We start from the raw sequence: 15,814 nt of genomic DNA on the forward strand, positions 1-15,814 counted from the left end.
ATCCTTGAGTAGGCCCATAGGCCCCAATGTATATCCTTAGGTTGGCTTCCCTTTTGCTGTGTGTTGAGGGCATGCCCTATGGATGCAGTTGAACTGCATAATGGAGTTTGGTTGGGGGTTCAACTATGGTTTTAAAAGATTTATATCTTTTCACGGGTTTTGATTGGAACACACTAGACATCCTATTCGATCTCCTGAAAATGTCATACTTTGAATGCTTCCTATGAACCATGATCTTCATGGCCTCAACTTGATGAATTACTAATGGAACCCCAGATTATTCTGCAACGGGTATACGTCTGATTCAATAAGGAAATTATATGGATGTCTATTTATCTACATGTCGTGTAGCATCATCTAGTAGTTCTGTATTACTGTGCTTTCCGAAGCTCACTCTATTACTCACCATTGCAGGATAAAAGAATTGTACCAGTGCAGCTATCGATATCAATAAGGGAGTTCTTCTGGCGTTGCTTTCAGAGGATGGTATATGTGATTAGGGGGTATGTAGATTGTATTTTGTTTTATATCTGAGTTTGAAAAACCTGTTTAAGTTCTGAATAATAATAAATCATTTTATGATTTTACATGTTTTAAGAAAAATTTTAAATTTTCCGCTATTTTTACAGTGGGTCGCTCCGGTGGCCTAATGTGACAGTCCAGATCGGATCGGGCTATCTGCATCGGTCTGAGGGGGTTACATTTAGTAGTATTAGAGCTTTGGGTTGAGTCAAATTTTCAAGATAGACTGGCCGGTCGAATGTCAAAATATGTGTGATCAGTACATGCCCCTAGACTACAATCATATCTCTCTGAGCCGGAACTCCAAGGATGAATCCCTATCTGTAACGAGTAAACCAAAGTTTCTATTCGTTAAGGCTATAATTCTACAAAAAGGAATACCAGTAACATCTGTCTAAATACTGTGAAGTACCTCACGAGCCATGTAGGAGTTATTTATCTGAAAAATTCTGACTCGACTCCGGAAATGAAATTGGGATATGCTACTGCTCTATGAGCCTATTCTCATGATCAAGACTGGATTGATTACTCAAGGAAATTTTCGTTCAGATTCTTTTATTGAAATGAGGAAAAATTCTGATAAGAATGTATACTCAGCTGGTTAAGGATTAGTAAAGAACCCGTATTTCTGTAAAAGCTATTTGAAGCTATGAAAGAATTGATGGAAGTTTTATTTATTCATTTCTGTGATTGGAATGAATTTCGAGGACGAAATTCTTTTAAGGAAGGGAGAATAACAATTAAATAATTAAGTGGTCTGAATGACAAAATTAAAAGATCTATAGTTAAAGTAAAATGGTTAATAGTTAAGTGGTCAATCATATAATTTACCCATATTACTATTTTAATCATCTATAAATATATTTTAGGCATAATGCCAAAAATAGCCCCAACGTTCACCAAAATGGTTTGACCCATATTTTTCTTCTTCTTTTTTAGTATTTTGGCCTCCAATGTTTCACTATGGAGCAAAAGCTCCCTTTATAGATGAAAACTATTAGATAACACACGATTAACGCTCCAAAATATGAACCCTTTTAACCTAAAATGAAATGTTAATGGCTAAAATGCCTCAGAAGAAAGGGGACAAGGTGATTATTCTATCAAATGTTAGAGTTTTTTTACCCTAAATGAAACGGTAGGGGTAAAAATGTTCTAAAAATATAATAAGAGACAACATAACCATTTTGATAAATGTTGGAGTCTAATTTTAACATTATACTTATATTTTAAGACAAATTTTATCCGTGTCATCCGATTAAGATCCGTTACATAATTAATCATTGATAAATAATTTGGTCAAAATTTAGTTTTTAATTGAGTTAAAATCTAGTTCATTATCTATGGACTATATAAAGAAAACTAGTTCATTATTCTTTACAAAAATGTTGCCAAATAAATAGTTTATGATTCATGTACTTAATAATTGGATTACATGAACTGAAAATTAACCAAAAGAGGGATGAAACTTATTGTAAATATGCGAGGAATCTATAACAAAAGACAAATAAGACATAAGTCTCTTATATGGCAAGTACAACTATGGATATTGCCAATTAATATTTTCAATATTTTCTGCCTTATAAAGATTCCATTTTTATAACACAAACTAAACCACTAAGGAAAAAGGAAGTTGATGCTATCCTTGAGGTATGAGTTTAAACACCATGTACCAGCCATACTGGAGGAGAATGGGAGACAAGTGTACGGTCGTGATCCCTGGTCGTGATTTGATGAGTTACTTCAGTGACCCGGGAAACTTGTGCTGGTTTCTGATGCCGGAGCTCGATGATGCAATCAGGAGACTGCACCGTGTCGTTGGGAATGCGGTGGTTGATGACGACCGATACGTAATCGTCGGCACTGGCTCGACACAGCTCTTCCAGGCGGTTCTTTACGCCCTCTCTTCCCCACACAAGCCTGACACTGAGCCCCTCAGTGTGGTAGCCGCCGCCCCTTTCTACTCGGTAAACACTCTGATACAGTTTTAACCCTCGATTTCGGTTGAATTTTGAGATGATCTTTTTATCCTCTCTTTTTTTAATAACTCGGTTAAGTCAAATCAATGTATCCCACTTCTGTCGTGTTGGGTTCTTATCGTTTTCATCGAGGGTTGTTTCCATGTTTATTAGAACGTCTTTGCATTAATGGAATCGGTTCCATTTTTCCATGACATCGGGAAACGTTTGCACTATGGGGTTGTCTCAATTGGGACAATGGAACAAACATGTTTTCTCAAAAACAGCTGGGTACTGCTGACTCTAATGTTAAATCTAATGTTAAAGACAATGATCCCATTATCCTGAAAAATTTGCTTAATCTTAACTTGCCTGGTGAAGCCTTAGCAGATTTAGCAAAAGATATCACTGTTGAAGAGATCAAGGATCACTATTTTTACTCAAGGTAATGATAAGGCTCTTGGCCGAGATGATTTTACTCCTTTATTCTTTAAAAAACCTGGTCAGTGATTAGTGAGGATGTGATTAAAGTAGATAAATTCTTTTCCCGAAAGTCTTACATGCTGCATGCTTTTAATTCCACCATCATAGCCTTGGTTCCAAAGATCACAAATCCTAGCAAGGTTAAAGACTATAGACCTATTTCCTGCTGCTTAGTGGTCTATAAATCTATCACCAAGATTCTTGTCAAAAGATTGACTAATCTGCTGCTAGAAATGATTACTCCTAATCAATCAACCTTTGTTAAAGGTCGAACCATTATTGATAATACTCTTTTTACTCAAGAACTAGTGAAAGGCTATGAAAGAAAGTCAATCTCCCCTAGGTGTGCTCTTAAGATTGACCTTCAAAAAGCTTTTAATTTCCTCCACTGGGAATTCATTTCTTCTATCCTAAAGGCCATTGAGTTGCCTCCTAAGTTCATTGTTTGGATTGAAGCTTGCTTTACTGAAGCTAGATACTCTATCTCTTTTAATGGATCCTTGATTAGTTATTTCAAAGGAGAAAGAGGCATAAGGCAAGGTGATCCTTTATCACCCATCTTATTTGTTCTTGCTATGAACATCCTCTCAAGAATTCTTAATATTGCTGCTGCCAGAGGTATTTTTGGGTTCCATTTTAAATGTAAAAAAATTGGCTTCACTCATATTTCTTTTGCCGATGATCTTCTAATTTTCTGTAAAAGAAATTTAGAATCATTTACTGGTGTAATTACTGTCTTTAACAAATTCTATGACATGTCTGGACTTAAGTTAAATGCAGCCAAAAGTGAACTGTTTGCTGCTGGTATTTCTTTAAGAACTCTTGAGAACATCAAACTTTCAACTAGTTTCAACTATGGTCTCTTACCAGTGAGGTATCTTGGTGTTCCTCTTGTCACTAGAAAACTAAATGAAAATGATTGCTCTGCCCTTATTGACAAGATCAGATCAAGAATACATTAATGGTCTGGAAAACACTTAAGCTATGCTGGAAAGCTTGAACTGGTTAAAATTGTCCTTCTTAACATAGCAAATTTTTAGTGTAGACAGTTTCTTCTTCCTCAGGCTGTTATAAATAGGATAAACCAACTATGCTCTCGGTTCTTATGGAAAGGCTCAGACACTGCATCTACTGGTGCAAGAGTCGGCTGGGAAAAGATTTGTTGTCCCAAATCTGAAGGAGGGCTCAGATTTTAGGATCTAAAATCTTGGAACAAGGCTTCTATGTTGCAGCTCATTCAAAAACTATTAGTTGGTGAAGGCTCCTTATGGATCGTATGGATTTATTGTTATGTGATAAAATCTAATGATTTTAGAGAGATGACTGAATGTGCTTCTGCTAGTTAGAGCTTCAAAAGACTTTTGAAAATTAAAACAGAGGCACTTCATTTTCTTAATGCAGGATCAATGAATACTAAAATCATTTGGGAAGAAATTCGGATAAAACGTGACAAGGTTCCATGGCACAAGCTTATTTGGTTTCCTCTTCACATCCCTAAATTCAGTATTATTACTTGGATGACTATTCTAGATAGACTCCCTACTAGAGAGAGGCTCACTCGTATGGGAATTACCACTGTTGATTCTTGTGTGTTATGCAATGAGGCCATTGAATCCAGAAACCATTTGTTTGCTGACTGTACTTTGGCAGCTTCCCTATGGAAAGAAATTTTAAACCTCAATCACTTAATCAAGCCTCCTATGTCATGGGATAATATGCCTGCATGGGCTTCTAATTCATGGAAAGGTAAATCTCTTCTCACTTCCATCATGAAGATTGCTTGGTGTACCTTTATTTATACGGTTTGGGAGGAAAGAAACATGAGACTATTCCAAGGAAGGGCTCGATCGGTTGAAGAAATGTTAAACTCCATAAAGGAGATTGTTGGTGCCCAACTTAGAAATAGAGATCTTAATAGCCTTGATCATGTTAATATTTTACTTTGTAACAATTGAGGTATAGGTTAACAATTTTTATTGTAAATAGCTTGTCTTTGATCCTTGATTGGGTTGTTTTGTATTGAACTCTTCTTTGAATAATAAAATTTTAATTTATCCAAAAAAAAACATAACAATAGTTTTTCCAAACATATGCATGTCGGCATTCTTTTGGATCTTAGAGCAAGCATGGTAACATGGGCATGTCTAGTTCCTTGAACCATGTGATGAGTCAACCCCATATTATCCACCTATAGGTGTGGATGCATGATTTTATGTTTTCTTTCCCTTGTTACAGTCATATCCTAAGGAGACGGAGTTTCTTCGATCGGGGATGTACAAATGGGTGGGTGATGCGTACACATTCGACAGAGATGGAGCATACATGGAGTGTGTAACTTCACCCAACAACCCCGATGGAACGATCCGAGAAGCGGTGGTGAATCGTGAAGGTGGTAAACTCATTCATGACTTAGCCTACTATTGGCCTCAATACACCCCCATTACTGGTAAGGCTGATAATGATATCATGCTATTCACCTTCTCCAAAGCCACCGGACATGCTGGTTCTCGCATTGGGTAAAGAATCTCCTGCCATGAAATAATAATCCAGAGTAAAAATGTTTTGATCATTTAATTTATAACCCTTATTTGTTCTGCAGATGGGCTATCGTTAAGGATAAAGAAGTGGCTACCAAGATGGTTAAGTACATGGAGCTTAGCAGCATTGGTGTATCGAAAGAATCTCAGCTTCGAGCTGCCAAGATTCTCGATGTGATCGCCGAGGATTGCTCGAATTCCGGCCCTGACAAAGAGGAAAACTTCTTTGAATATGGCCATCATCTCATGTCCGAACGATGGGAAAAGCTGCGGGAGGTGGTTAAACACAATGGCGTTTTCAGTCTACCTAAGTACCCTAGAGACTTCTGCAACTTCACAGGCAAAGAAACTGATCCAAGCCCTGGTAAACGAATGATCATAAAATTCAATCAAACCATAATGTTTGGCATACATTAAAACTTATGAAATTTGTTTTCTTTTTCCTTGTACAGCCTTTGCATGGTTGAAGACCAAGGATGGCTTAAACTGTGACAATCTCTTGAGGGAGTCTAAGATCGTCACAAGGGGCGGAACGAATTTCGGGGTCGATTTGGATTATACTCGGATCAGCATGCTGAGTCTCGACGAGGAGTTTAACCTTTTCCTGGAGAGGTTGGGAGCAATCAAAGGGAACATCAATGGAAATTACTAGTTGTAATCAAGAACAAAATCTTTGTTCATCTTTAAGTGTATATGCTAAGTATTTAGAGTTTACCCCTCTAGGAAGTAAGTTTTAGAATGCAGTTTGAACTTTCTAGCGCGGAGAAGAAGTTAGGGCTTATGGTTTAAAAGCTGTTGGCTCTTCTAGCCATGATGGTTTCGCATGTATGTTGCTTGCTTAATCATAATGATTTTAAATAAATTTTGCAAACAAAGTTAAAACTACTGATCCAAATTGTTGGAATTGTAAATAGAAAACTTGTAAGAGATATTAGAAGAATGAAGTGGTGGAAGTCTAACAAGAAATGCTATAAAAAATAGTTATCAAATTGTGATTTCATGAAATAAAAACTAGAACGTTTATTTTTTTTAAAAATAAATAAATAAGAACCAACAACTTAAATTGACTAAAAATTATTCAAATAATTGAAAGATAATATATTATTGAAGTTAAAAAGTAAATTTTTAGCACTCCTTGCCTTAGGAACTGCAAACTTCAAGTTGTTATAGGAAACAAAAGTCTGGTTTGCTTCCTATATTAACAAGCGCATTTCATAATTCGGAGGTCTCTTACGGAAACTGCTCTCAACCTGGTGTTGGGGCAGTCTACTATCTTACCTCCCCCTTATCCCATACATATGGGAAAAAGGGACAACCATTAACAAGCGCATCAGTTTGTAGAGATCGCTTCAGACTTGGGGGTGGGAGCTGTTCCTCTTATATCTATTTTTTTATTTTTATTTTGTGTCACAATCTATTATAGGTATAAAATTCAAAATAATTTTTGTCTTACGACCCGTAAGGACAATATTATTCTTTTTTGGATAAATAAGCTTTTATTATCCAAAGGAAGCAAAGTTGCTACAAAAGAACCAATCCAATCAATGGAACAGAAACAAGGGTAACCTATTTACAAACAAAATCATAGTATACCCCAATTGTTACATATATCAATGTTAGAGCTATCTAGTCTATTAATGTTTCTGTTACTTAAGTGAGTACTAACAGTTTGCTTGATAGCTTGGAGTACTTCCCCCTCGTTTCTGTGGGCACCTCTGAATAGTCTATGATTTCTTTCCTCTCAGATTATGTAGTTGAAAGCACACCAAGAGAGCTTGAGGATGCAAGTGATAAGGGATTTACCTTTCCAAGTTGCAGTCGCCCAAATAAGGAAGTTAGACCATGATAGTTGGGGTTTTTGAATACCTGAAAGAAGAAGAATAGAGCTCCAGATAGAGGCTGACATTTTGCAATCAGCAAAAAGACTAGTTTCCGAAGCTTCAGAACATAAGATGCACTGAGTGTTTGTAAGAATACCAAATCTCTGCAGCCTGTCCTTTGTTGGCAAACGATCCAGAATTATCATCCAAGTGATGATGATGTGCTTGGGAATATGCAAAGGATACCAGATCAGTTTCTGCCAAGAAACTTTGTTGCTCTTCAGTCTAACCTCTTCCCATAAACTTTTAGAACATTTCAATCCTGCAGACAATATTATTCTTGCCCTATCACTCACGTGAGTCTCGAGACTTATTTAATCCTTGTTATATATGTTTCGCGATTCATTTCATATAATATATTTATAAGTATCAGTTAAATAAATATAAACTAATTTTGTATGAATAAAAGTATGAATGTATATTCTTCAAACTCTCACTACACATGTGATATTACTTTTTTCGAACAATTCCTACCTAAGGGAGGGGAACGGAAATTTTACTCCTAATAGATATTAAACCCGCATCCTAAAGAACATGAAAAATGTCAACCGAGAGCTTTTAACCCACTGCACTAGAGACTGTTAACACATGCATATATGATATCATTTAAACTACTATCATATTAAAAACTATAATAAATCATTGTGACTGTAAAATAAAATATAACATAAAAACGAGTTTAAAAAAATCAAAATATGAAGTCATTATATAATATTCAAATACAAACAATTATATGAAGAGCGTAAAGATGCATAGGTCTATCCAGGGCCGGTTCTGACTTTTTTTTGGCCCGGGGCAAAATTAAAAAAATTGGGCCATAATTTAAAAGAATATTAAAAAATATGTAATATAAAATTTTAATTATTTTTTTATTAAATTAAATAAATATTAATTCATTACAAAATCAAAAATGTCAAAAACATATTTAAGCATATAAATACTTATAAAAAAATATTGTCTTCGAGCATTTCTTGATGCAAAATCATTGATAATAGTGTCAACATCAATGTTTTCCAACATATTTTTCTCAATATATAACATAGCTAACTCATTCAATCTTTCTTGTGACATTGTTGACCTCAAGTAATTCTTCAATAATTTCAGCTTTGAAAAACTTCTTTCCGCGGATGCTACCGTTACCAGCATTGTTAATAAAATTCGATAAGCAATTGAAACATTAGGATAACAATCTCTAGCTTTAACAAACTCAAGAACTTCAAGCGCTGACATGAATACATTTGGCAAAGTCAATTGCAACACTTTATTTTCAGAAAAAAAATCATCTGCATCAATATCCGATAAATTATTATGAGAAAAAATAATCTTAAAATTATTACAACACTTTTTAATAAGTCAATAAGAAATAAGTTTATGGGCCCTGCTTTTAATTTAGTTTATTAATATTTATGGGCCCTGCTTTTAATTTAGTATATTAATATAGTTTTTAACGTTATGATGAGAACAATAAATTAATAAGAAATAAGTTTATGGGCCCTCTTGTATTAATATAAAAAATAATATATTAATATTTATGAGCCTTATTTTTAATTTAATCTATTAAAATATAATAAATTAATACAAATTAAAATTATGGGTCCTGGGCGGGTGCCCCTCTTGCCCCTGCCCAGAGCCGGCCCTGACGGTCTATCCCACCACCTATGACAAATATAATTTTTATCTCCATCTCTGTCGCATCCTCGAAACATTTACTTATCATATCTTATTACATGCTAAAGTAGAACAGAACCCTACAAAATCCGTCCTACTAATATCCCTAGACAAACCCTTTACAGTCTCCAATTTTTACATTTTAAAAAGCCCTTAGTCATGGTAGTTCTTGAGTCACTTATGCCATAACATCTACTTTTGTTCAACAGATATTTACTCCTCAATTGGATCTAAAGAGAAACTTCTCCATGTGATTTTTACTCTAACAAGTCTTGATTCGTGGTCTTGATCAAACAATAATCATCTTCAAAAACCACCTTAAAGTTTTTTTCTAGCAGCTGAACACTTAACAAGTTTTGATCTAGGTACACATAACACATTAAAAGTTATTTTAGTACTTGAATGTGTTGCAATAGCAATGGTTTCGATTCCTTTTGTATGGATATGACCATTGTGGTCAATCTTGACTATTTTAATTAGCTTTAGTTCCTTGAAAAGTTCTTGTCACGAGTAGCGTGATTAATGCACTTTGTTATCACTTGTGTCCTGTGATCACACGAATCCTAAATTATGAGAAATGTATCTTGTGAATTCTCGTTAACTGACTCGTGTCTCTTATCTGCAACTTCACGAATACACCTTGTGAACACTCACTAACGGTCGTGTATCAACACACATGTGGCCCATCCAGATGACTAATTTATCTGTACCATCGCTTCCTTGGATGTCCAACCAAGATCTATGCCACAACATCCTCCAACCGACACCTGCCCAGAATATTATAAATAGCCCAACAACAAAGAGCAAAACAACGTACACTCCTCTGCCAAAAGAACTAGACCTCCAACTCCAAACCTGGCGACTACCACCTTAACTGCCGTACCGACTGCCTTCCACGGTTATTGTTTCTCCCATTAGTTAACACACTCGTTCTCCACTAACCTACACTTTCTTCTATTAACAGTAGAGGGCTTTGTACTCGCTAGAAAAATTTCAACTATATAAGCCTTTAAAATCAGAACAAAAAATCTTACTCGATTTGTTATGCTTAAGAGCCCTTCAAAATACTCTTTGATGATCTCCAACTCTTCATATTTTGTAATTCGAAGTCTCTTACAAGGTTCCACTAACCTTAACTGGCGTACCGACTGCCTTCCAAGGTTATTGTTTGTCCCATTAGTTAACACACTCGTTCTCCACTAACCAACACTCACTCAAAATACCATTTAAAAATAATGTTGCATTGAAGAGTTGATCTTCCTTTTCTTCTATTAACTGTAGAGGGTTTTGTACTCGTTAGAAAAATTTCAACCATATAAGCCCTTAAAATAAGAACAAAAAATCTTTCTCGATTTGCTATGCTTAAGAGCCCTTCAAAATACTCTTTGATGATCTCTAACTCTTCATATTTTGTAATTCAAAGTCTCTTACAAGGTTCAACATCTATACCCCTTTGATTTGTACATCTTCTTCGTATTCTACTTTGAGATAATCCCATATAGTTTTGGCTACTTTCAAAGAAATGATTCAAATGAAAATTGTTGATGAAATTGCTACAACTCAGTTCTTCTAATTTTTCTACCATTGTTGGATTCTTAGGTAGCAGAGGAATTTCATATATCTAAAACGTTTAGGTAAGCTTCCATCAATATTAGAGGTGTTTATGGTTAAGTTTTAATCGAGTTTAAGTACGAGGTTAACATACTTCACTCGTGCTCAAATTCGATCCAACACAAAAAGCAAGTCTTAATTATTTTTTTGAAGTGTGCTCATATTTATAAATGATTAAAAAATCTTGTTTTCGATAAATTTTTATTCTATTGTAAGTTTAATATTTAATAATCATATATATTCAATAAGTTAATTTTTTAAACTCTTTTATATTTGAACTAATATATTTTTATATTTACTTTACGATAATATATGTTATTATAAATTTAATTTTTAAGTTACATAAATTATATAATAAAATAATATAATATATTACTTTTTTAACAATAATATAATTTTTAAGTTCTTATGGTTTTCCTATTCCTGTGATTCTTAATTTGAGCCATTGTTGGATTGTCACGTAGTGAAGAAATTATAATTCAATGGACCAATTTTATATTAATACATTTTTTGAGAGCTGTAAAATATTTGACACAACCATTTAAACGAAAAATAATTTTCATATTTCATTTCCTCTAAAACAGACTCTTAAGCATCATATGATTCCCAAATGCACTGAACTGACCCGTTCAAACAATTAATCATTAACCAAAGAGATAAAAGAATTCACAGTATTGAATTTGCAGTTTGATGAGGGAAGAAAATTTTAAGAACTCTTACATACCTAATAGATAAAAAAAATTATAATGCACAGAAAGTATAAGATGAAGCAGAAAAGATTTTTCAGGATGAAACACTCTCACATGCTCTTCACAGGGCCTCTGTTATAAACTAGTTTCTTGTATTCTTACGCCCCGAATGATTCAAAGGAAATGACAACTTAAAAGCAATGGCTATCAAATAAGTCTTAGTTCGTACTCGCCAGCCATTGTAATGTACCGTACCCACGGAAGAGACTGATAACCACTTTTCTCAATGATCTTCAGATATCGAACCTGTGAAACCCCCAACAGGTAAATTAGGAAAATTATAAAAATAACACCAAACACTAGAACTCCCTCTCTTTTTTTAGTGATTGTTTTTGTTAGCAAATTGACGCAACAATAATATTATTCCGCCGAATTCCTAGAGGCAAGAGTTATCTACATAGTAGTGCCAAGAGAAAGGGATGGACTCGTATTCTTATAGTTGTATCATTAGCATGTTCATGATGGATATATAACTAGCTAGCTAGCTAGCTAGCTAGCAAAACTAGCATGCTAACTAATCGTCCTTTCTCAAGTAATCTTTGAATGAGACATGAAATGTTTGGTCAGCAGGTTATGCTTGATATGCTGGCATCATGTTAGATTGACATCTTTAACCCAGCCTGTCAACAATTCATCACCACCTTTCCCCACAATCTAGACAGCTTAGCACACTTCTTTATGACAGTGCAAAATAGATCAACCAATTTGATGCCTCACCCAGTTTCAGGCTGTATAATTTCACATATCAGCCTGTTATATGATATTAGAATTACCTTATATTTTTTTTTGATAATACAATTACCTTATATATTATGTGCGATAATATACAGCATCTCTTAGTCGTAACATAATTGTTCTATACTGGGTGACATTCTAAAATCTAAGCTTTAATTTTTACTCATTGCAAAAAAAGTGATATTTATCCTATAAAGAAAAGCTAACTACATGCCTTCTTTCAATGACACCTGCCTGCAGGGATAGGGTTGGAATTTTATGAACTTTTAGGCCCATTGTTGGGTTATCTTTCACTTTAATTCTTAGTCAACTATAAGATTTAACTTAAGATCAAGCATATTAGTTCATGTGTTAAGAAAATAAATATTAATAATGAAAGTTAGCACAAGTTCTCCCCAATTCAGATAGGAACTCTAGTTCTTGACTGATGAAAGCGTGAGGATGAGAAAACAGGGAGACAATGGAAAAGAAATTTTCCATTTTTTATCCCTTTGAGCATGAGGGAGAACAGAAGATTGACAAAACAGTTGCATTTGGCATAACCAAATAAACGTAAAGGATATGAAGGCATACCTGTATCCCGGAAACTGTAAAATACGGAATCTCAAACTTCACACGAATAGGAGCTTTTCTCTCTTGGGTTGCCTCTTCATCTGTTATGCTAGGAAGAGTAAACTCGGCCCTCAACATATACTCCTAATGTTATGAATTTCAAAATAATTAGTATCATGGCTGGACAGATTTTTTTAGTAAGTTTGGAGTTGGCAGATGATACCTTCCCACCAGGAAAAGATCTTATTTTCCACACTAAAGCATCATTTTCAGGTGCGTAAGCTGCAGATCCCATTGATGTCCGAACATTTGGACTGGAAGCATCAGCAGGCACAGGTACCATAATCTCAACATTTGTAGCAGTACTGTAAAGAATAATTGTCTCCATGAGATCTCAGTAATCTAACCATTAAATAAACTACCTAGAGATCTGTGAAATATGAAGCAATAGGGACAAAAACCCAGTACCTACGCTCCTTGAACTGACTCCTGGCCTTTACCATAATCTCAACACGGCTTCTTGAATGTTTTTCAACTTGAGCTTCCACCCAAATGAGTGGTTTTACCTATAAGGAGAAATAATAACCAAAATCAGTCATCAGAAAAAATAAAAAAAGGAATTGGCAGAAAGACAGAAAGAAAGGGGAATGAAAATTCAAAAGAAAAATGGTTCACCTGAGTGCTAAGTCTGTATGTCATGAGATCAAAGGAACCATCAGGAGGTATGAAGGATATAGTCCGGTCATTCTCGAATCGAGCCAGACGTACACACCTAGACCAAAGCATTAATCATAGGGAAATCAGCAACATCAGACTTCAGTAGTTGTTACATGCAACGCTTAAGAAAGCATATAATATAAAACTGAAGTAATAGTAGAAAAGAGAGTTAGGGTACATACTGATGAAACTTTATGTCCTCCAAATCAATCGCCTTACCCTTTGTTGTCCGTCCTTGTGCCTCAAGCAATACTCTATCATTTAGCCAAGCTTACACTCCGGCATACCACTGAAAAGATGATTGAACCCAAATAGATAAATGGACAGCCTAGAACAGAATTTCCAAAATTAAAGGAAACTTTTTTGGTTCCATAAATATCAAGAAAAAAACAATTGTTTGGACAATGTTTGTGTGCATGAAGGTTTGAACTGCCTATTATCACATGACATAGCCTAGACAGAACATGCATAAATGTACATGCCAAAATTTCAGAGCTTCTAGCATAACTGGCGTGAATGACATGGCAAGCAGAAGTTTCATATGAATGGTGTTGCCAGCAAGGGTGCAAAATAGAGATGGAAAGACACCAATTCTCACTTCTAAATTCATAATGCTTTACAGGTTGCAGGAAGTATATCGAAATCGAGGTCTCGCCATATCAATTGTCTACCACTTTGATCGGTATCTCCTTTTTCCCCATGAAATTCATAAATGCTAAACTTTTATTTGGAACTTGCAAACCACACAGTATTATCGCGCTTTCTCTCTAAAATGCAATATTTGTTGAAATATAAAATTTGCTACATTAGACACACTTCTATATTTCCACTTTAATTCTATTCATGAAAATAAGTAATTACACTCTATAAGTAAAGATAGAGTTCGGTGTAGAACTAAAGTATATTCCCTTAAGACGAAACATATATCTTTAAACAACCAGAAAACACACCTCAAATAAGTTCTCATCTTCAACGCCCCGACAACATCTGACCTAATTATTTGTCCATTGCTGTTGACAAGTATGTTCACACTTTCTACCACATCCAAAAACACCTGAAAGGAAGAAAAAATCATCATAAGCTAGTGTCTTAATACATTAACAAATAAATCAAAAGAATAACTATAAAAAAAGCCACCTACTTCATTCTTCTTGTAGTTTATTCCTTCACTACGCCAAGAAACTGCATTTGTAACAGCCATTGGAGGTCTCTGGCTAACTTCCATCCTATAAGCATCGATCTTGATAAACTCACTGAGTATTTTTGCTTCAGTGTACTGAGGGTAGCCAAAATCCATAATCTCGTCTAGTAACTCATACTGGCAGACGCATAAAAAAGCCAATTATAAACTCTTCTACAAAAATTATTAACCAATATGGTCTAACAACCAATGCAAGAAAAAAAGAGTTTGATTTTCACATACCACTACAACAAAGTTATCCCTAAGCGATTCCTCTTCTAACTCCTCAAAATAATGCTTAAAAACCTGAAACATTAATATAAATACTGAGAATTGAGATCATAGACTTCATAGAGAAAACGGAAAGAAAGAAAAAGAACACAACTCAATCGGAAATTTGAAAAATATAAAAGGCATAAAACTACAATTACCGAATTGGCTTACATCAACTAAACGGTGCAGGAAGAAAAGAAGACTGGCGGCATTGCAATTCTGTCTCGTTGCGATCATCAAGTACACGTTGCTGTGCTGTATAAACATGTACGTTACTCCATTATCATAAACCACTGGATTTTGTGACTGCGGATCTCCCTGTGAACCAAATCCAAAGGACCGAATTGAACAACACGTTAACCAATTAGAGCACCATCAAATTAAAAACTGATTCGAAGTATAGATAAGCTAAATTCAAACTTAAAAAGAAAATAAAGCAATAAACAGAATAAATGCATTCATTCTAAACAGAAATTTTATATGAAATCCAAATCCTAAAATTGCAAAAAGAGGCGAAGAAAAAAAACCTCTTTCTCGATGAGTTTGGTGAAGAACTTTTCAGCTTGAGCGGCGGAGACGTCGCCACGGTAGTCACGCCACACCAGAACGCGGCCTTTTATATCCAGAAGAAACAGTGCAGATGCTGCCCCCGCCATTTCTTCTGTGGTTTATATTTTTTGTCCCTACGAAATCCCTAGTAATTTTGCAGATCAGATCGATGCGGTTCACGGTTTTTCTTAAGATCTGATTTGAATCAAACGCTAGAGGGGAGATCTAAACGAAGGGAGTGCAAAATCGAGCGTGCTTGTTGAAGTTGAACCATATTTTGTAAATGTTCGTTACGATCTGTCCACGCACTAATTTACTTTTCTTTTTCTTTCTGATTTTAAATGGAAAAATCATAGGCTCGCCTTCAACCTTCATCTCCCGATACCTTTATTTATTTATT

The 15,814-nt window shown here is 35.0% G+C and overlaps 1 protein-coding gene and 1 pseudogene across 1 annotated transcript; one reads left to right on the forward strand and one right to left on the reverse strand.

Moving 5' to 3' along the window:
- Positions 1-2,189: 2,189 nt before the first annotated feature.
- LOC120215285 (L-tryptophan--pyruvate aminotransferase 1-like) lies at positions 2,190-6,219 on the forward strand. Its single transcript, XM_039213001.1, has 4 exons — positions 2,190-2,489; positions 5,199-5,479; positions 5,563-5,864; positions 5,953-6,219. The coding sequence occupies exons 1-4, from the start codon at positions 2,190-2,192 to the stop codon at positions 6,150-6,152; spliced, it is 1,083 nt and encodes a 360-aa protein (XP_039068932.1). The 3' UTR covers positions 6,153-6,219.
- Positions 6,220-11,314: 5,095 nt separating this feature from the next.
- Positions 11,315-15,723, reverse strand: LOC120215284 (annotated as a pseudogene).
- Between the last annotated feature and the right edge of the window lie 91 nt (positions 15,724-15,814).

Source organism: Hibiscus syriacus, unplaced genomic scaffold (assembly GCF_006381635.1).
Source record: "Hibiscus syriacus cultivar Baekdansim isolate YM2019G1 unplaced genomic scaffold, ASM638163v2 tig00110114_pilon, whole genome shotgun sequence".
NCBI classification, from domain to species: domain Eukaryota; kingdom Viridiplantae; phylum Streptophyta; class Magnoliopsida; order Malvales; family Malvaceae; genus Hibiscus; species Hibiscus syriacus.